Source organism: Protopterus annectens, chromosome 5.part0 (genome assembly GCF_019279795.1).
Source record: "Protopterus annectens isolate FY-2018-M chromosome 5.part0, PAN1.0, whole genome shotgun sequence".
Taxonomy (NCBI): Eukaryota; Metazoa; Chordata; order Ceratodontiformes; family Protopteridae; genus Protopterus; species Protopterus annectens.
Genome location: NC_056735.1, coordinates 1,625,133,815 through 1,625,155,132, shown reverse-complemented (window position 1 = coordinate 1,625,155,132; position 21,318 = coordinate 1,625,133,815). Strand labels below are relative to the sequence as shown.

Genomic DNA, 21,318 nt, shown 5'->3' with positions numbered 1-21,318 from the left:
AAATATTAGTAAATAAATAATGAAAGTGAAGTAGCAGATGGAAAGGGATAAATAGACAGAAAACAAAACAGGAGGACTTAGAAGCATTAATAGGTAGAAAAGGGTGAGAGTCATAACCTGGACAGAGGTAGACAAGAAATGACTGAGGTGTGATTTATCATGGAGGAAGAGATTAATTTGAGGAGCATAATTGGTAAGTGAATGGCAATATCTCTAAAGGTAACATCACATAAAGTGCTACTTTAGCCAAAACACCCTGAGTTTCGAAAGTCATGGTCCCCCACCATATAGAAGTTAGGTTATATCACTCTTTGTTTACCAAGTGGTAAGTAAGGCCATATTATCATGTATAATATAGATTAAAAATATTCTCAGCATTGAACTATAGGTCTCTTAATACCATCATCTTCCTCTGTAAGAACCTTCATTGGTACATGCTGCCTTGGTGCTACACAGCGAGGGTTAACAGAAATATTCCTAACCGGTGTCACGTGTGTCCCCTGCCTTAGAACTTGCAGTAGAGATTGCCCTGCCTAAACATTGTTTTAAGTGTACATTAATTAATGCTGCTCTGCATGTAACTGCTTTAAATTCTCATATGGTGTCAATATAGCAGCCCTCATTATGCTGTTGAAGTTGCTGGTCAGTCCCTTATGAGGTTCATTCTATGTGGTAATTTTATTTATTTTTATGTGTATGGCTGCACCCTTGTCGTGGTCTTGCTAAAGTTGAAAAATTTTTATTTAAAAAATAATGAATAAGTGTATTTGTCTGACTTGATAGCAGCTATTTTTCTCTCCTCTGCAGTTAGGATTTTTCTATAAATTTATTACATACCAGCATTCTTGGTGTCTGACTTTCTACTAGAGTAATTTGTCATTTAATAAATGGCCTAATTTTGTTGCATAAATATATCTTAGCTTTGTATCCCATTTAGGCAATAGGTAGCATATGCAGTGTAATTTTTTTTTTGCTGTTAATTTTAATAGTTGAACTGCCCTATTTTTTCCTAATTGTGTTCTCACCTAGTGTTCTTGCCATAGCAATTTCAGTGTGTCCTCGTATAGCTGTAAAACAGTTTGCCGCTGCATGTCAAGTGCATCGACAGGGTAATCATCTGCTATGAAACGTTGAAGCACCTGATTTCTGCTACTCAGATTTGATATTGCAGAACAGTTCTTCACGTGGGGTTCTGTCATTCCAACTAATGAAAAGGTGGTCTTTTCACCTCAAGACATCATGGGAGGAGGTGCTACTGCACTGCCATAAGTGTGACAGTTACTTTATGTGCAGCATAAGGAAAAAGCGAGCCACAGGCAGGGAGCAGGCATTGAAATGAAGCCAAAGAGTCTGAACTCTGCACAGTGATTCTTCAGTTTTCTGAGATTATAAATGTGTGTTTTTAACACTTGTGAAAGCTGACAGCAGCACAGCTGAATGTGTTGGTTCTCTTTTCTGCCTGTTAGAGTACAGAACAAGTCGCAGCATTCTGTCGCAGTCTTCATGAGATGAATCCTTCTGAGGGGTCTTCAGAACCACAGGATTTGACAGGACCACAGCTGGCAACGATGCGACAATTAACAGATGCTGACAAACTGCGCAAAGTCATTTTTGAACTGGTGGAAACGGAGCGCACTTATGTGAAAGTAAGGTTTTAATTTTATTTCAAAGCTAGTCCAGTTGCAGTGGTGTTTGGTGAGCATGACAGAGAATTGGTCCCTGCAGCTGAAGAGAAAGCAAGCTAGCAGGAATGAAAGGTCAACTTAATTTCTGGAGCTGCAGGTCTTACCTGCTGTGTATGTATTAGTTTGCTTTCTGGGTCTCTGATTGTCAGCCCTTAAAAGAACATGTTTTGTTTGTTCAGACCACTTCAGAATGTGCTATTACACTCATGCAGTTATTCAGAATTATTTCATTTTTGAAAAAGAAAAATGTGAATATAGCACAAAAATTCTTTATACTGTGGGAATTGGTGGGGTTCATTGTATGAAGGAAATCTGGGACATCACTTCTTGACTTTTGTAGCTGTATAGGCAAAACACATCAGAGGTATGCATTAACAGCAGAAAACTCTGTACATTTGTTCTTAGTATTAGTCAGAATGACCAACATCAGGCTTGTTTAAAGAAAATATTAATTTAGTACACATAGTACTTTACATTTAAAACGAACTATGGAATATAATAGAGCTACATAAGCACCATTATTCTTCGAAGTAATTTGTTAGTGTCTATTAAATGTGTGCAAGAAAGAAGCTTTGTGTTTGAGACTGAGGAAACATTTGATTCCTTTTGTATGTCCTCTCATTAATTTGTGTACATTGGATTTTATAGGGTGTCTGGAGTAATTTTATTTCAGAAATTTAAAAGAAATGCATAATAAGCATACGGAAATGCATGAAGTAGCTGTCGGAGCAGAGGTCACATATTCAAGCCTTAAGAGTCTAGATTCAAACAGCCACTTACACAGTGTACCCTTTTGTAACCACTTAAAATGTCTTAATTAAAAAGTGGGTATGTCATTCTAGGTGAGAGATAAATCTGAGTTGATTTATCCTTGCTAAACAAATTATAAGCAAATGATCGCCCACCAGGTGTGTGCACCAGTGACAGAGTACTTCACTGCATTACCAGTCTGTGAATCTGGGTTGCATTAATATACTATATTTTGGAGTCATAATTTTGTACCTTTTAGTTTAGATTACTAACAGATCATTCCATGATTTTGAAAGTGTTTTTTCATTGTGGATAATTTTTCAAAATGTAAATATTGCTTCCATTTGTAGTTGAAATATCACAGTATAGAAGTAATGTAATCAAAACCTATAACCCCTTTGCTGATTAATGTAAGTCTCTCTTTTTGTTGTAAGATGTGGATTGAGGTCTGACATTGGGCACTTAACTGAGTTGGAGGTTTGGCTGACAGGCAAGCACAAAAGTCATGTAGTGAATTTAATTTAGTTTTAATTTATTCATTTATTATCCTTGTAAGTGAAGTAGTCCATTCTTTTCAGTGTTGTGGCTGCCCCCCAAGACTACAAGGGCAAGATTAAATGTAGTGTGTAGATGCTTTAGAATAGCTAGTTGTCCAGAATGTTTTAGTAAGGTGGGAGAAAACAAGAGTAACTAAGAAACCTGTACAGATACAAGAAGAACATAAAAACTCCACACAGATAGTGACCAGAAGTCAAGATTGAACCCCAGACCCTAGAACAATTAGACAAATATTTTAACCACTGAGAAACACATTGTGACTGCAGGGGTGACCCACTTCTAATGTTTGCACATGTAGGGAGTGTCCCCTTGTGATGTCTGTATAACCCTCGTTATGGTAACGTGTGCCTCTGTTCATATGAAAAAAGTTAATGGGCTGGGAGAATGTGTAATGAATATGTTTTAACAGACCTCTCAGCACGGAGTGGGCATGGTGGGGAGGATCCGTCTTTGAGGCCGGTAAGCTGAGTCTGATCATTTCTATATCCTTGTATAGCTGGCTTTGCATTGGAAATGCCAGATATTCAAAGCTCATTTTCCTTGCATGTCCGGAGGTTAGTAATGCTTCTCAGAGCATGAGCCTTATCTGATGCCCAGGCAACTGCATTAAAAGAAGTGAAGAAGAAGTTTGTCTAATGCCATGATGCTATTATAACCCCACTTCCCAGGGGAAGACACAGAAGAAGAAGGTTATGTAATTTTGGGTGAGGTTACTGATGTTGAGTTTGATTTTTCTCCATGTCTTATCAGCCTCCATGCTCATTGCTTTTGATAGGCTTAAGTGTTCTAGCTACTTCACTGTGATGTTATTTCTGGGTGGGAGGAGGGGATTCTGTAAGGCAGTGGGTTGGTGTTGACATTTTGGGGGGGGGGGTAACAGATGCACATTGTGTGGGCTCTTACAGAGTGGTACAAAATGTGAGAATAACAAGAGAGCTAAGACCGTCATAGAGTGTTCATCACACCAAAAAGGGACAAATATGAGAGACTTGGTCTGGATGTCCTTCAAGGATGCATCTGCAGTCCTTACAAACGGGTTGTCCTGTCGTCAGGCAGCCCTTCGGTCGGCCGGATTCCAAAGTCTGGGTCTGGCCTCGGCTGGTGTCGCACTTCACCCGACGTCATAGCTGCAGTTCTTCGGGTATAAAAGCATCAGCCGACGCCATTTTCCTCCGTCTTTCTTGCTGCGTGGCGCCCGAAGCAGAAGCTGTTCGCAAATGTGTCATGTGGGAATGAAATAGCATGTAGAACGACAATCCATATGCTAGTAAATGTTGGTATTACAAGGCAAGGAATGGCATTGGCATCTCCACTAGACACACCCTTAACAAAAGATCTTGTATCCAGTTTAAAAAAAAAACTCTGTATGGACACAGTGACACAGATGAGCCATGTGTTATATGAAGAAAGGCAGTGGACCTCAGAATACATCTGTGAAGATGTATAAGAGGGCATAACAACAATCTAAAAGGGCTAGTAAAGTGAAATGAAATACTTTCAAGGAAGTGAGGGCTGAAGATATGAAGCAAAGTAGAATAATTTGGAAATGTGTGAGGTACAGAAGCTAACCTAAAAAAGGGAAATGTATTTTGCAGCAGCTGAAGCTTGTGGGGGACCCCGTATGCAAAAATGAGAAAAAGAGGTTATGGATGGATGGATTGAAGCTTATGATAAAGATACAAATCCACATTGGGTGGCTGTCTGTGCCATGCATTCTTTCTTGGTGTGGCCTGCTCCTAGGGGATAGGTATTCAGGGTATCTTTAAACACTTAAAAGTTGTCATCTTTTTCGTCAATAAAACCTTTAATAGTGCAAATGACGTTCTCTGTGAGTTGTGGACAGCATGCAAATCATTTTTCTGACAAATATCATGTTCCTTCCCTTTAATGTGCTGTCTAGATCACCACATATACAGAAAGCAGGATTTAATCATTTTAATTTATACATTTGTTGACCTGGTACATGCACTGATCCAGGAACCCTTTTCAGGCACAACTAGGCCAAAAGGAATACAGTGTTTAGGAAATTTATGATAGTCAATAACGTACAGATCAGTTACACATTGAAGAATGGTACTTGTACAGTAAATGTTTTGAGGTTGACATAGCAATTGTATAAATTACAGGTGTTAATCTGCAGCAAATATTTTAAGTTTAGTCAGTGAAGAGCAGGTTTAGGTATTACAAAACTGAAGAGGTTACAGTAAGAAAAAATAAGAAGGCAGGATGCTGGGGAGGCTGGATGGGAATTCTCAGAGGGCTATTTACAACGTCAACAGATGTTTCTAGACTTGCTAAATCCTGAGTAAAAGTTTTCAAAGTTTAAGTAGAGCCAGGTGGGATAGTAATATGACACTGATAAATATCCATGGTGTGTTTTAAGGGATTTCTTTTTCTGTTTCCAGTCTTTTACTTATTATGAAGTCTCTAGTAGTCTTTCAGTTAAACTTAATTCCTATTGGAATTTGTTGTAAGAGCCTTGTTAAATGAGTGATGCTTTTAATTAATTTCAGAATTAATCTTCAAGATGTAAAACAGTTTTATAACTAGTAAGAGTTAGTGTGCCAGAAACCTAGCCTTGGTGGAATGATCTAACAAGAGTCAAGTGGCAGTTGCCAAGAAAACAACATGAGGTGACTGAGATAGATTTTCTGGTTAGAGAAGCATCCTTTAGACCCATAAGGTGGGAGGTGAGGGGTAGCAGCAGCATCATTTGTCAAGGACTGGAAGCACATTATGGGGACCTCAATGTTAGGAATTATACATTATGTGATACCTGCTTATACTTATGGAATTTAAAGCAGAATGTAGAGGTCATACACTTGAAAAACATATATTAGCAGACACTGTAGGTAATATATCCATCTTCCACTGATTCATTGGTGAGTTTGTGCCTCCAAAGGCTACAAGGCTACCTTCTCAAATATGACACTCTTCTTTTATGTGTGAGTGTGTGAGTGTGTGTGTGTGGGTTAACCTTGATTTTATGAACTGAATGTGAGGAGAGGCTATAGGATGATAAAGATGGTCTGGTCCCAGCTGGCACCCAAGCATCATTTGAAAGAGAATTCCGTACTTCACGTTATTCTTGTAGTCAACTCATGATATTACCAATTGAAAGGTGAAGTAGCAGATGTAAAATTGATGCATTTCAGGGATGTACAGGTAGATGTTTGAACATGGTCACCTTTCTGTGGTGCAGAACAATAGGAAACATACTTGGGGTGATCTGTTAACTTCTCAGATGCACTTTCACGAATGTACCAAGCACAGTTGGGTGTAGTGGCATGCACTTATAATCCTGGCTACTTGGGAGGCTTGGGTTGTTGGATCAAATCACATGGTGTGATTGGTCAAAGATCAAAAAGGTGAAACTTTAGAATGAATAGGTCTTGCTGGAGAGACAGATATGTGCCCCACAGATTTCCCTTCCTCTTTAATAGACTTCCTAATCCTCAAAACAGAGCCCCTCCTCCTTAGATTCAGCGAATTGTAAAAATACTGTCTGTTCTAGAGAAGATATATTTACTCTCACATTTGTTCACTTCATTTGTTTTAGTGTTGCAGTTTGTCAGGATGTCCTGTATCCTGTCTGCTTGCAATGCCCATATTTTAGACTGTTTTCTGCTTTTTCAGTGCCAGTTGTGATTGTGATATGAAGTTGTTGGGATCCTTATTCACACACCCTCGTTGTTTTCAATGACTTATGAAAAACTGATACATTGCAGGCTGACTTGTCACTCACTGTGTTTTGCTGCACACAAGTAGTTCTCAGTTTGTAGTCATCAGTCCTCTGAAACCATTTTCACAATGGTTTCCTTAGCTGAAAGACCCCTACTTAATAGTGACTATAACCACTACTCCAAATTACTGTCTTTAACCTGGCAGTATGAATTAATGATGTCTTGTTTGTTTTCAACAGCTAGAACAGGGCAGTCCGGAAACTAGAGTCACACTTACAGGCACAGAAAAGTCATCCAATGTCACCTTTTCTGTGAATGTCCTTAGTTAATAAAACCATATTTTGTACAATTTTTCATTTCTAAGCAGTTAGAAACTTAAATTCCCTAGATAACCGTTTGGGGTCATGACTTCAAGAATAACTGATATACAGTCGGAAATGTGTCAGTGATTTCATTTTATTCCGTTTCTTGCTGTTTCCTTTTTTTGCAGTACCTGAAGAAACAAAATCTATAGCCTGAAACCTGCACCTTTTTGATTTTCTTAATCTCGTAGGTCTCAATATTACTCAGGAGGGATGGTGGGAGCTCTGATCTGGATAATGTTTGATCTGAGATGTACTGTATATAGATGAAGTCTGGGGAAACTCATATCTTTAGGATACATTTTTATCAAGTCTTTCAATGATAGCTTTCAGTGACGTATTTTGATCTGAGATGTACTGTATATAGATGAAGTCTGGGGAAACTCATATCTTTAGGATACATTTTTATCAAGTCTTTCAATGATAGCTTTCAGTGACGTATTTTTAATGTTTTCAACCAAAGCCTTTCTTGGCGAGATCCATTTATTTAGTAAGTCAAGAGCTTTTGGTATAGTTGTGTGTTGCTTAATGATGAACAGTCGTTATTAATTTATTTGTGCTTTTCATAATGGAGTTGTCCTCTTGACCAGACTCATTTCATTGGAGGTTAGGAGGAAAAGTTCCATGATGATGCACAGAATTCAACAACATCTGCATTTACGAGAGTGTATTGTAATTGCTGAGCAGTATGCAGTGAACGTATTTAGGTATTGCACAGCTATATTGCTTTCCTAAGTGTTTGTATTGGTAGGCAGTTTGAACGATAGTTCGTGTAATGTTTATGGCATGTTAGAAATAGTATTGCGTAAACAATTTAAATATGTGAAACAGAATGTTATATGGCAATAACTTCTTATTCTACAAAGTTGATCAAGGGTTATAAAATGGTAAGAGGGGAAGTGAGTAAAGGTAATGAAAATACTTAAAGATGTTTTGTGATAGTGGAAAAAAGCCGTAAAGAGATGATGGAGAGGGATGCTGAGGAACAAGGAGACGCTTTGAGGAGGTGATGTGTGCAGTATGAGAAAAAAATAAGAAATGTCGCTACCAGTAGGAGAACCTAGGAAAAGTGAGTGCAGTAAGGGTATATAGCTTTTGTGACTGCAGGTGGTTATTACCACAGTGAAGAGGGAGAAAGAAAATGACCATAAGGTTGTATGATATGACAAACTAAGTTCTTCGGCTATACTATTGCTTTTTACCATGACGGGGTTGCACTTTGCAAAGGTAATATCCACAGCTGGAAGTGCATTTCATTAGCTTGGAATGTGCCAACAATAGAAGATCTTCCCAGATTTTGTTCTCTACATGTTCAATGCCATTTTTAACCTGTAAAAATAGGGTGTTGGATTATGTAAGTATAGCATTTCATATAAATATGGATTTTTTTACATGAAACCTAGGTCTGCTTCAGTGCAACACAGAAGTGCTAATAACGTTTTAAGACATTGAGTTTTGTTTTTCATTCCACAGATAGTTTATTCATTGGTTCCACAATAAGTATTCTTTTCCCATTAGATGCCAATAATTTTGATTAAGCATACCAAAGTCTTGAAACACTAGTCAAATTCGTGTAAAAAGTTGTTTATACATATTAGAACATGAATAAATTATTTATTGCATTCCTTTTGGACAGGACTACTCGGGTTCAACACTCCTGCCACTATTTACATAAGTGAATGTTAGCATTTTTTGCATTATTGATTTGAACACATCATTAAATGATGTCTTGTCCATCAGCGTCAGTCTCTATAAGATATGAATTTATGCTACTGTTGAAACCTCTGGGTATGTATGACCATCCATTGGACGTACACATCAAAGATGCTACTTATCTGTCCATACTGATTCTGATGATGTGCCTGGATTATCATTTAGTCCAAGTGTTTTGTTTCCCTGCATGAGTAGCCTGGTGGCTCACTGGTTAAGGTCTCTGCCTGATATATTCAGGGTTGGATGTTCAATCCTGAACTTTCCTTTCACTCTGTCTGCAAAGTCTACATATCATGCCTGTGTCTGCATGAATTTTGTAAGAGTATGCCACTTTGTCTTCTCAAAAATTTGCAGATTGATTGGCTACTGTAAATGGTCTGTGTATGTATTGCACTGTCCTTTGCCCTTGTGACTGTGATCATGGCTGAAAAGGTTTAGATAGGGGACCAGTTAACTTGACTGTTTAACATATGACCAAGTCATTAAAATCTGTTCTGGATTTGCACAGTCATTCCCTATCCTTCGATAAAAATATTTTACAAATGTTAATGCTACATCTTTCTTTAGCTTGTGATGGTTCCATCCTTTAACCATGTTTTAGTATTTCTCACACCATTCTGGCTATCAGTTGAGCTTACCTCCTGGAGAAGAACCCCAAATCCAGCTTGCCAGGTGAAGGAGAGGGCCTTAAGAGACAATGGCATGGAAGCATCTTTGGAAGCCTGACAGATTTTCTATGTGCTTAATTTCTCCCCATGCCACCTGTTACAAAAGGGGCTGAAAAGGTTGATCTCTTGGCCTTTTTATGAATGGATGCCTGACACCTGTGAGCAGATCTGTCTCTCTTGATTGAAAGTATCCAGGAGAATCTAAAAGAAATGTTTCAGCAGTCTGTGAAGTTCGTGTTTCCAGAGATTGTTTGTATTACGTGTGTTGTTGCCAAACTAGAGATTAATAGTTACACACCTTAGAGTGAACATGTACTATAATGTCTTTGGAGCTCCTTAAACCAGTGTACACTACATACCTTGGGCACATTCACAGATTAATAGCTGCCCTGGATGAAGGCTTATCTGTCCATCCAGCTTAATCTGCCTGTAGTGTTTGACACAGTGCCCCACGACAGAACCATTGATAAGCTTAGGAATCTAAAGATAAATTGATTCAGTCTCACAAGTTGAGCAGATAGCAGACTTTCCTTTGCTACTGGGAGATCAGAAAGATGCGAGTTCTATTCCCAAATCCGGTGCTTAGATTTTCCAGTGCTGACTCTGTGGTACAATGTAAAAGTGGTATTGCTCTCGTTTGGTATGCCATACTTTGGATGCAATGTCAAACCAAGGTTCTGTCTGTCTGAGTTGATGATGGCAAAGAAGGATGCAAAATATCTCATGACACTTACCAAAAAGAGTAGAACATTTTTAAGAGATTAAACATTTTTATTGACATTAACATCGTGTACATCATGACCATATATGTCATTCCAGTACTAAAGAGTCAGTTGTCTATTGTACAAAAAGAACAAAGTAACACTCCACTTACTTCCTGTAATATTTAAACATCTTGTTACTTGATCAATTATTTTTCTATACCCTATTTTTGTTAATACAGTACTTCCTCGTACCTTCTTTGCCAGATAACCAAAATTCATTGTTTACGTGTTATATTTTATCCATAATAACTTATCTTAATAACATCCATATTTAAAATGGCTTTCAATAGAGCTATACCTGTTTATTCAGATGTTACCTTCTAAAAATGTAACTTCTTACACCCTACAAGAGTTGCTCTGTTTGTTTACTCCTATTGCAAAAGACTTGCTCTCTGTGTATGTGACTTATTTTGGTGTAAGGTCCATCTATAACCAGGTTTACAGTGGGGGCCAAATTCCGGAATAGCTGCTCTCAGTGTAAGTGGCCACTTATATTGAGAGTAAGTTTTTTGGAATCTGGCCCATATTTTCTGCAGTTATACATTTTTGTATATTATACATCCTTTTAACCAGCATCATATATTTCACCTCTCCTTTACTAGATTATTGCTGTGGAATAACTGCCAGAAAGTATCCCACAAATAAAACTTTTAGTTAACCCTGTTTTTTTATAGTTTCTTGTCCTTGCATCTGATTTTTACCAAGATCCCACCACATGTTGGGTACTATTTTTTTCTGTCTTATTAATCCCCCATACCTTTATCTTCTGTAGTATCAGTTTTCTGAAATTCTCCTACAAAATGGACTTTATCGTGTCTCTTATGTTTTCTATTAACTCTTCTTTCATCACTTCTCCGTAATATCTTCCTGTAAATCTTTGAATTTCCCCTCTGTTTCACTTTATTATATCTATAGCTTTCCTTAGCTGTGTCTGGGCCAGGTATACTGTTGGATTTATCATATGTAAATCCTTTAGTTTTTTTTTTCTGTATTTAGTAATCCCATTTTATTGGATGCAGTATGTTCAGGTAGCTGTTACAACTGCTGCTTCAAATTTTTCTTCTGAAAGGTAAGAATATATATTTTCCACAGCTGAGCTACATTTTTTTTATCTCCTGCAACAACCTTTACCATTCTACTCTGTTGTACTGAATCTTCCAAATTTTACACTATAGCACTTCTAAACTTGCATTAGAAAAAATACCTTTACATTTGGCTCATCTCCTATAACATTTACACTTGCTGCCATTTAAACTTGCATATATTTTATGTGCTAGCACCTTCCAGGTATTTAATGCAGATCTAAAAATGTACTCAGTCTTCAGTCTTATCACATAATTTGCATATGACACTGTCAAAAGCGTACCACAGTCCTCTTGCCTTTCCTTCCTTTTGTCACTACTCTGTTTCATTATAATAGTATTCAGCAACGGGACTAAAAACAGAATTTTGTTTGACCTCTCTCTTCATCTGTGCCCCCTTTCACCAGCACATATATTAGTGGCTTTAACCACATGCTTATATATTGAACTAATGTTTGAAGCAGGTTTCAGAATTCTATGTTTACCTAATAAGTGTTTCATCATAACTTCATGATCAGTGCAGTATAAAGCAGTACTAGTATTATTCACTAGTACTCTGTCTTCACTATTAATTTTTGTTTGTAATTCCCTGATCAGAACTAACAAAATCTACAACTGTTTTCCTTAACTACTGTATAAACTATTGTGTAATTGCCTCCAGGAAATTTCCAGTTTTTCAATATTTTAGTGAGTGGTTTATAATCCATACTGTTTGCTAATGGTCTCCAATTATCCATCCCTTATTACGTTTTGTTTCCATGTACTCTCTAATATATTCATAAACATGTCTATATTTGCTCTCTTCTCCTTCCCATATTTCCGAATAAAACTTCTCATCAAGCTGGTTTCTCTGTCATCCTTTTGTCATATCTATACTTATTCCATCTAATAATGGGTCTGTATTACACACTCCCTTCCACAGTACATTCTTGATTATTGCAATTAACAAATTCACCTCTTTTGCATGATTGTCTTTTACCATTTTAAAAGTCCATTTCTCACTTTCCTTCTTTTTCTGTTTCTCATTTCCCCTGCAGTTATTTGCCTACATACCTCATGTCCTGTTAGATTCTCAGCTAAAGCGTCTTCTGTGTGGAGACATGCGTGAATGGGCCTACCTTCGTTGAAGGTTGTACGTTAGGGCTGGCAACTCAGTACGTAAAAATCTACTGCCAATCATTAGTGGACCGGAGTTCCACTGTGGCGATCCCTAACCGGGAAAAGCCGAAAGATACAACAACCTCATTACTGTTTAGTAACACAGAGCTCCTTCTTTTCAGTTCTGATTGTCTTTTACTATTTTAACAGTCCATTTCTCACTTTCCTGTTTCTCATTTTCCCTGCAGATATTTGCCTACATACCTTATTACTGTTTAGTAACACAGAGCTCCTCCTTTTCCCTCAGTACCTCCATTTGTAGGTGATTCACTTCTTTGCTCAGGAATTGGTGACAAAGGCAGAAATATTCAGGGAACAAAGGTCCAAAGTCTGACGCAGTTTTAAATATTACATTTCACGTAAATTAATAGAATAACAGGTTTTGCATTTTCTGAACAGTAAGATATATGAATATCTACTGTTTCATTATTGACTGAATTTAATTTTCTGTGATCTACCAAAAAAAAAAAATCAAAAATTTTACATGGGACAAGGCAAGAATATGAGGAAAAATCAGGAGAGCTCTGCAAAATCAGGGGCATTTGAGAGGTGTGTCATGATATATGCTTCCATTTTCAAATGCCATCTGTCAACAAAATGAGTTCCTCTTTCTTTCTTTACTTAGTGTGTATTTTAAACATTTTTTTTATTTTTTTCACATTCTCATACAGTTCTCTCTCATCTTAAACTTGCTTTCATCTGTCTTCTCCAAATCTTTATGATAAATAATTTTGTATACGTTTTCCTGTCTTTTGCTTATCATTCCTTTATGATGTAAATATTGTGATTTGATTTTCTCTTTATATGCCTTCTGTCATTCCATCCAGGATGTAGAGCAGAAATGCAAATTTTATGATCCTCCCACAACATGTCTCTTCAATATCAAAAAGGTTGTCTTGCAATGCAAACACATCTTTATTCATCAATTAATTAACTTATTTTCCATTGACACTTGCTCTGACCTTCTTGAAGTCTGAAAATACCCATTGACAGTTTTGATCTTAATTCCTACTGTTAAGTAAAATAATCTGCTGTACGTTCTACATTTTCCTTCTTGTAAGTCCATCCCTCTTTCTCAACTATTTCCATTTCTGCTCTCGAGACTTTTTAGCATTGTCATCTTAACTCCTGAAATCTCCTGCTTAAGTGATATTTGCTGTATCTTAAAGGTATGTATTGTTTTACTAAAACTGTTAACCTTATTTTTTCTTTTGCATAAATATCTTTATTATATAACTTAAAATTCTTACTTTAATGAAAATGGTCTGAATTAATGTTCTCACCACCTCCCCAGTAAATGCCCACTTCTTTGAATCTATGCGCAAACTTGCCATCCCCAAACCCAGCAGGCATATAACATTACAATTCTACCATGACTGTACTCTGTTTTTTCCTTTTTGAAATGAACCGTATGCCTTTAAGAAGGTGTTAAAACACTGAACAACTGTGAGTTTCCCACACTGTAATAGTGTAGACATTAGTAGTTTATTTGAACGCATCTCTCATCATTAATGTTTTCTGTTCCTTTTACTTTTTCACTCTCCTGTACTACCACCCCCCACCCCTTTTTTCCATCCTTCTGCTCCTCAGTCCGATTGTCACACTGCATATCTGGTTCTCATCCTGAATAACATCTTGCCTTTCTTTCTTGTACAGCAATGCCCTTTTCAGTTTCAGTATTAAAAGCACCATCACCCTACACATCTTTTTCAACACAAACTAGAAATGTTCCATCTTTTATATTTTCTACTTTTAAGGTTTACAGTTAAAGTTCCTGTGGAAACCTCCTCAGATTGATTGTATTTTGTTCTGCAGTGTTTTCACACCATTTTCTCTACAGAAATAACATTGTTTCTGTTTGTCACCATAAAAAACAGTCCCTCTCACATTAGCAGTTCCTGTAACAGTAGGCACATGAACATGCAGGTTACCTTTTGTGAGCAGTTTCCCCAGCTTTCCAACCCTGAGTCCATATCTCAGCTCTATCCAGAAATGTTTAACGTAATTCCCATTTTCTGGCCCTTTCAGTCACTGGATACTGCACTTGTACCAATGAACTTCACTTCCTTATGGATTCAAGATTTCACCCTATGGAGTTGACTTTCTATCACTAAAATGATTTACATTTCTGAGTATTACTGTTACATTCTCAAAATGATACATCAAAGATTAGCTGCTCATCAGATCCAGATGTGTGATATGCACCCAGAGATTGCAACATGTATCCAAAACCAAATGACAATCTGGGATACCCTTTAAGCACTAAAAATAAATTTGATTTTTTCTGTTTTGCTGTCCAGACTTGAAGTAACACAATATTACTTTTTAGACTCTCATTTTAGCCTCTCCCTGTCTCAACCCTCAAAGTAAAGGAACAGCACCTGTCACAACAGTGGTATAAATCTGTTTGACCCCACATTCTTTCTTTAGCTAAACATGTTCCGCAAGAAAACCCATTTGTGCTGCAAATTTTGCTTGACCTCTGCCTTCTAGTGGCATACCTGCAAGAAGCAACTCTTGCACCTTTGTTTGGGCATCAGCAGCATCTTGTCTGTCTACCAGCTCTCTCTGTAACCTGAAGCAGTGTTCCAGTTCTGCAAGCATCTGCAGTAACACTATGGTAATAAAAACACCAGGCCCCAGATCAGTGATGGCTATCTGCTTCTCCCAACACATGTTCTTCCTCCATTCCAGTAGCATCATTGTTAATGGGTGCTGCTATGCTAGGAGAACCCACTCAAAAAAAAAAAAAACTTATGAGAATTTCCCCCCTGTGTTCTGGCCAATTTTTCCTAGTCAATATGAATACCACTTTGGGTCTCCTTTGGAAATAGACCATAGGCCGAGTAAGACTAACTCAGTAACATTATAATTGTAATAACTTGATACGCAATGGGCTGTGTAGTCATATACATCTAATAAGATTAGAAGGACTTGTATTAACAGAACTGTAGCTAGGGTGTAGCAAAGGGGAGGGGGCAGCTGCTCCAGGCGCAAAGTGTTAGGCATACGTGTGGCACATGACAGTCCGTCTCAAGAGCATTACCTGCTTTCAGAAACGCAAGCTGGTATTGTTTCTTGTCTAAACTAAAGCGCATTAGCACTCTGTGTGTATAAACTGTAGCAGGAGGTTATTACAAATTTAATAAGAAGCTTGCTACAGTTTAAAGACAGAGGAGCTTTTTTGCTACTCAGAGTTGAGGAGCATAGATACAGACTTGGCTTGCTCCTTAAGGTGATTGTGAATGAACTTTATTTTTTTATTTTTTGCTGGGGAGGGTACCAAATCAGTAGAGAGCATTGCCTGCATGTCGTAGTAATTCCGTGTCACTGGTGGAGTCCCTCTAGGATTTGTCCTCTTTTTGCTTTGATATCTTTTTGAGCCTGATGTTAAAACTTGTGTGGCTATCAAGCATGAAGATGACTACAAACTTGGCAGCATTGTCTGTAGTACTGCTGATACCACCTTCCTTGAAGCAGCACTTAACATCACAAATTTGTGAAACAATAGAAGTCACCTTGTCTTATAGCTCAAAGTTGTAGTATTCTGTCATTCAGCATTGTACACCATTGATGGGTGGCAGCAGCTAAAGGTTGTTAAACGTTTAGCCCTTGGAGTCATTGTAGATGTTGACTTCCATATAACTACTACTATTCAAAAAGCAGATTGAATTGATTGGAACATGATAACATCCCAGGCTGCATCTTACATGAAGTCAGGCATGAACTTGCAGCACCATTAGGCACCCAATTCAACCAAAGCTTGAGTACTGGCTTCATCCCAGCTGAGTGGAGAACAGCCACTGTCATCCCTTTAGACAAATGTGGAGCTTCCACCAATCCAGGAAATTATAGACCCATCAGCTTAACTAGTCTGATCTGCACGGCCATGGAATGGATTATCATGGACCTCATTAACAAGGACATTGGCAACCTCCAAACTCTTGATACCACACAGTTTGGCTTCATCAAGGGGAGGTCGTGTCTATTAAATTTGGTTGACTTCTTTGAGACAGTCACCAAAGCCATGGATGGGGGAAGACTGCACACCACCCACCTTTATCTGGCCAAAGCCTTCGACACTATTCCCCACTTGGGCATAATATATAAACTCTCTCTACTAGGCATCAATCCATATGTTACCAGATGGGTAGCTAACTTGGCTCACTGATAGAACCCACCTATTCAAAAAAAAAGGAAGCAGCCTCAAGCAGTAGACCCATAATGAACGTAATACTCCAGGGTTCAGTCTTGGAGCCTCTGTTATTTGGGATATACTTTTCTGAGGTGCAGGCCAACACCTTTGGGCTATGGCTGACCAAGTTTGCAGATTTTTACAAGCTTGGCACTGTTATCAATTCCCCTAGTGATGTGGACATCCTCCAAGAGGGTCTCACCCAAACAAATGACTGGTACCAGAAACATGGCCTCAAGCTGAATACTAAAAAATGCATCATCGTCATCCTTCCCCTTTGGGGCGAGTGATGTCCGCACAAATTATCACATTAGTAACATCCTAAGCATGCAGTCAGTCCTGAGCAATTTGGGCACTTAGGTTGATAGCAACCTGACTTTTAAGCACCATGTTGCTTCCGTACGGAAAGCTTTCTACATGGCCCACCTCATAAGTAAGGGTATTTCATCCAGGGACAAGGAGGTCATAACATCCCTGTATTCTTCCCTTATAAGGCCCATTAGTGAGTACAACGTCCTGTTCAGCATGTACCTCACAAAGCACATGCAGCAGCTGGAGACCACAGAGGATCCTCACCAGGAGAATCTAGGGCCTCAAAAATCTACCATACACAGATGGGATAAAAGCCCTATCCCTCTACTCCGTTTCATATAGATTCCTCAGAGGTGACCTGTCTGGCATACAAGGCGATCTCTGACCCCACCTTGCTGGGACTGCTGCATATCCGCAAGTCAAGCTCCACTTGAGTAATCTCCATGCGTGGCCTCAACCTGGTGTGTGACGTCCGTAGGAATTGTTGGTGAGACAGATTTGTGTCCCAGAGATTCCCCCATCTGTGGAATAGACTCCCTCTCCATGTCAAGCAGGATACCTCTTTACCCCTTTTTAAGCACAGCCTGGATATCGGAATGGGAAACAGAAAATACATCCCTGGGATTCCACCCGTGTCTCTGCTCGGCAAGGGTCATCGAGTGCTGACTTCTCTGAACACGGGCTAAACTTTTAGCTAGGCTTATAACAGCCTCATGGCCAGTAGCCTAGTAACTTCCTATGATCACCTACCTGATCTAACATGGCATTAAGAGCTATGCCAAGCAGGTAATTGTTTCCTTGTATGGAGCTGTTATCTGACCAAATAGAGTTTTTTACCCTGTTCTGCAATCTACTCACATGATAGCTGGTGCAGCCAGAAAAAGTACAAAGATTCCTCACAAAAGGAACTGAAGGGTTTCAAGGCTTTTGTGTGATCAGTAAAGTACAAAAGCTCTTCTCTGTGTTTTATCATCTTAGCAGAGGCCTATGGCTAAAGTACAGATCATTAAAAGTCCTATTCCTGTTTGACATCCATTGCTTATAATGCCCGTGTTAACCTGAAGACAAGAGAATGCTCAACCTCAGTAAAACTGACCATCCACACCATAAAATGTGACAGCTTCATATCTCAGACTGTGATGCCTAAAGAATAGCCCCACTCCCACTCCCACTAAACCCACTGGGCACCCTTAAATTCCTGTTCGGGATCCAGGACATCAAACTGATTGTTGTCTGATAGGCCTTTAGCTCCTTCACCAAATCTGTGAACCCTCTCTTCATGGTTGTCAGTCTTTGAACATTTTCCAGACATCTGCTTAAACCTTGTAACCTTGATGAACAGCACACAAAAAATCTAAGAAATTGTATATTAAAGGCAGTTTAGTGGCTGTTACCTCACAGTGTAATTGAACATACAATGTTACGGTACATATTAATGTAGGATATATGGTTAGGAGGACTTCAGGTTTCCACTATGAAAGGGCCCTTTAGCTCAGTGGGACTAACCTGCCTCACAAAACGGATTAAACAGATAACTATAGCTGCTTATGATAGAGCACGACTTTAAATTAATTGCAATTATCTAGAGAGGCCTCTTTCAATAAATACAAAGCTTGATATCTGTGGAAAATTGCATCAGGATGCCTGTTTTAATTAGGTTGTCATGATGTACAATAGGAGAGCAGTTACATAAGTAGAGTGACTCAAGAACTGTAACTGCAGATCTGTTAGGAAAGTGTTAGGTACAGTTTTTCTTAGAAGTTTAATTACACTTCTAGAGAAAAGTTATTTAACATTTTAACCAATTTAGCGAATTCTTTAGCTGTTGATTAGAATAAGATCCATAAATGTTTACATAGCAAATAATATGTTATTAACAGGAAGTTAATGTCATAACATCTGTGATTGTAAGAGTGAAATAATGTAGAGTAAAACCATGTTAAGCAAAAAAAAGTATAGGAGTAGTAGACATTTTGCAATATTTGTGTACTTGTATGTTCATAATTGATATTCAACCCTTATGCAAACCATTAAATGAAGAAAAAATAAGTAACTGTACAAAAATAATTTGGGATGAGAAGGCACAAGTACTCTGATTAAATATTTCTTAAATAAAACAATCCATTGTGCAGAAAGGAGTTTCTATTTCAGTTTAAACCTAATCTGTGAATTTGATCAAGGCAGCTGCAACCAAGTCTCATATTACAGAAACAAATTTGAATGTTCTTAGTCCCACTGCTTACTCTATCCTGATGGTCGCTCATACAAAGCTGCACTTATACCGAAGTGTTACATGATTAGCTAAACCTCTTAAACATTTTCTTTTACTTGTAAGACTTCCCTAGAAAAAGGAATGGACTGATAGGCAGATGGACCCCCTCTTACTTGCCATGAACTAGATGAGACTAACAGCATGCTTCAGACTGTGAATGGTTGACCACCCTGTTTTGGGTCAAGGTTTAAAGCAGGTGGTCCAAGGAGTTAGAGGCAGCATTCAGTCTTAGGAGACGTGGCGGTTAGTCCCTCTACCCTCCAAGCTTTCCAATCATTTTGAATGGTGACACAGCACTGCAGTAATGTGGCACAGCTGCAGGTAAGGGGACTCTTGATTGTAGAGACTATGCAGGCTGTCCATGGTGTTTTAGTACCCTGCATCAAGACTTGGCCTATAACTGAAAGCAGTCTCCAGTGACTGACAGATCACTTCAGCATGAATGGAAGCCAGCCAGAGACCTTTCCTGAATATTACAAAGGCATGAAATAGCAAAGCATGGACCTGTTTGTATCCCAAGCTGGCAGACAAGTGCATAACATTTGCTTGAGTACTCCTTGTCTCACATACACAACTTACAGTCAGTCAGTTGGTACCTGGCATTTGCACATTTCCTTCAGTCTTCATTTTGGCTGCTAAAAGCAAGGATTGTTCTGATAGCCAAGAGAAGCCTAGTTCTCCTGTCTGAAACAGAATGCAGGAAATTTAGCTTCTCCCTTACACAGCAAGCTGTTGACTCTGCAAGGGCAGACATTAGTCCACTCATTCTTAAGGGATTTAGGCTAGTGGCTTGGAAAATTTCAGGGTGGTACTTCGTAACCAGCTTTTCACCTCTGATAGACCAAATCATACAAGAATCAATTAGACCCAACACAGAGAAGTCTTAAAAGGAACAGGTTTTCTAACTTCAAGGGAATAGCGCATTTAATGCTTCATGCTGCATCCCACAGCTCTCTTGGTTCCCCTCAGAGCTTTTTTTTTTGGCTAATTTTCTTACCTAGGTTTCCGTTATAGTGCAGCTGTCAGCCATCTTACTTTGCATGCTATAATGGTGACCCCATTCTCAATATGCAGTGTGAAGGAATTCCTTAAGTATGCCTTAAAGCTGGGACCACCACTTCCTCCACCCAAGAAGACCAACCTCTGCACCTGTGGCCTGTTTCATCAGTGAGAAGCTAACTCCTTTTCCATCTGAATCTGTTAGCACAGCTGCTATCCAGGTATTTATTTTGGACTTTGTTTCTAGTTGCCATTTTTGTCAATTAGGAATATTTCTGAGCTACATTCTGCAGGGAACCTTATAGATTTTTATAAACATATAGCATCTGTGTAGATAAACACATCTTTAATGCTAGAGGTGGTTTTGGAGCTTTCTTTCCATCATCAGTTCAGTTTCCTATATTTTTTCTAAAGTCAGAGAACAAAGTGAAAAAAAATGTTCATGTTGTGGATGTCCCATGTCCATATGCTTTATATACTCACATAACTATAAACAACCTTACCAGTTTTTACCCTTCATGAGAGGAAACAGGATAAGTGAGCATGCAAACAGATCTTCTCCAAGTGGCTGGCCATCTGAATTTTATTCTGCTGCTACACCTGTTTGTAAACCCTGGCTTGTTTGGTTGCAACAAATTCCACAAGGCAGCTGCCATTGTTGTAGCCCTATTCAGAGGTACATTTGCTCAAAGTATTTGTGAGGCTGCCACTTGGACCTCTATACACACATCTCTATACACCATGTATTAAACATCCATTCCAGAATTAGGGTTGGCTTTGCCTCTGCTGCACCTACCACTGTGGAATCAGGATCACTGGTAGTCTGTTATATAATTGTGAATTCATTTTAGCAAAGTTGCATTATGATGAGCATTCTATCATTATATGGGGCTACTTACCAAAACCATAAATGGGTGAGTAATAGAATCATTCATGAAAAAGAAGTTTCCTCCTTGTTCCCCTTTATTTATTTATTTTGTGTTCTGGATTCAGTCATAGCTTGCTAAAATATCTACCCTTTGTATGTATTGTAGACTTGTTTGTTTTCCTTGTGCTTACTTTGTCTAGGGTGGAATGTGTGTATGTTTGCGTGTGTGTGTGTGTGTGTGTGTGTGTG

General features: G+C 38.5%; 1 protein-coding gene across 7 annotated transcripts in view; it reads left to right on the top strand.

The window, feature by feature from the left end:
• Nucleotides 1–21,318, top strand: part of TIAM1 (TIAM Rac1 associated GEF 1) — a 2,502,716-nt gene that overhangs the window by 1,880,106 nt on the left and 601,292 nt on the right. For all 7 annotated transcript variants that reach the window (XM_044071404.1, XM_044071407.1, XM_044071408.1 and 4 more), the window contains one exon: nt 1,467–1,646. In XM_044071404.1, coding sequence (XP_043927339.1) covers nt 1,467–1,646 — 180 coding nt within the window. The remainder of the gene's footprint in view (nt 1–1,466; nt 1,647–21,318) is intronic.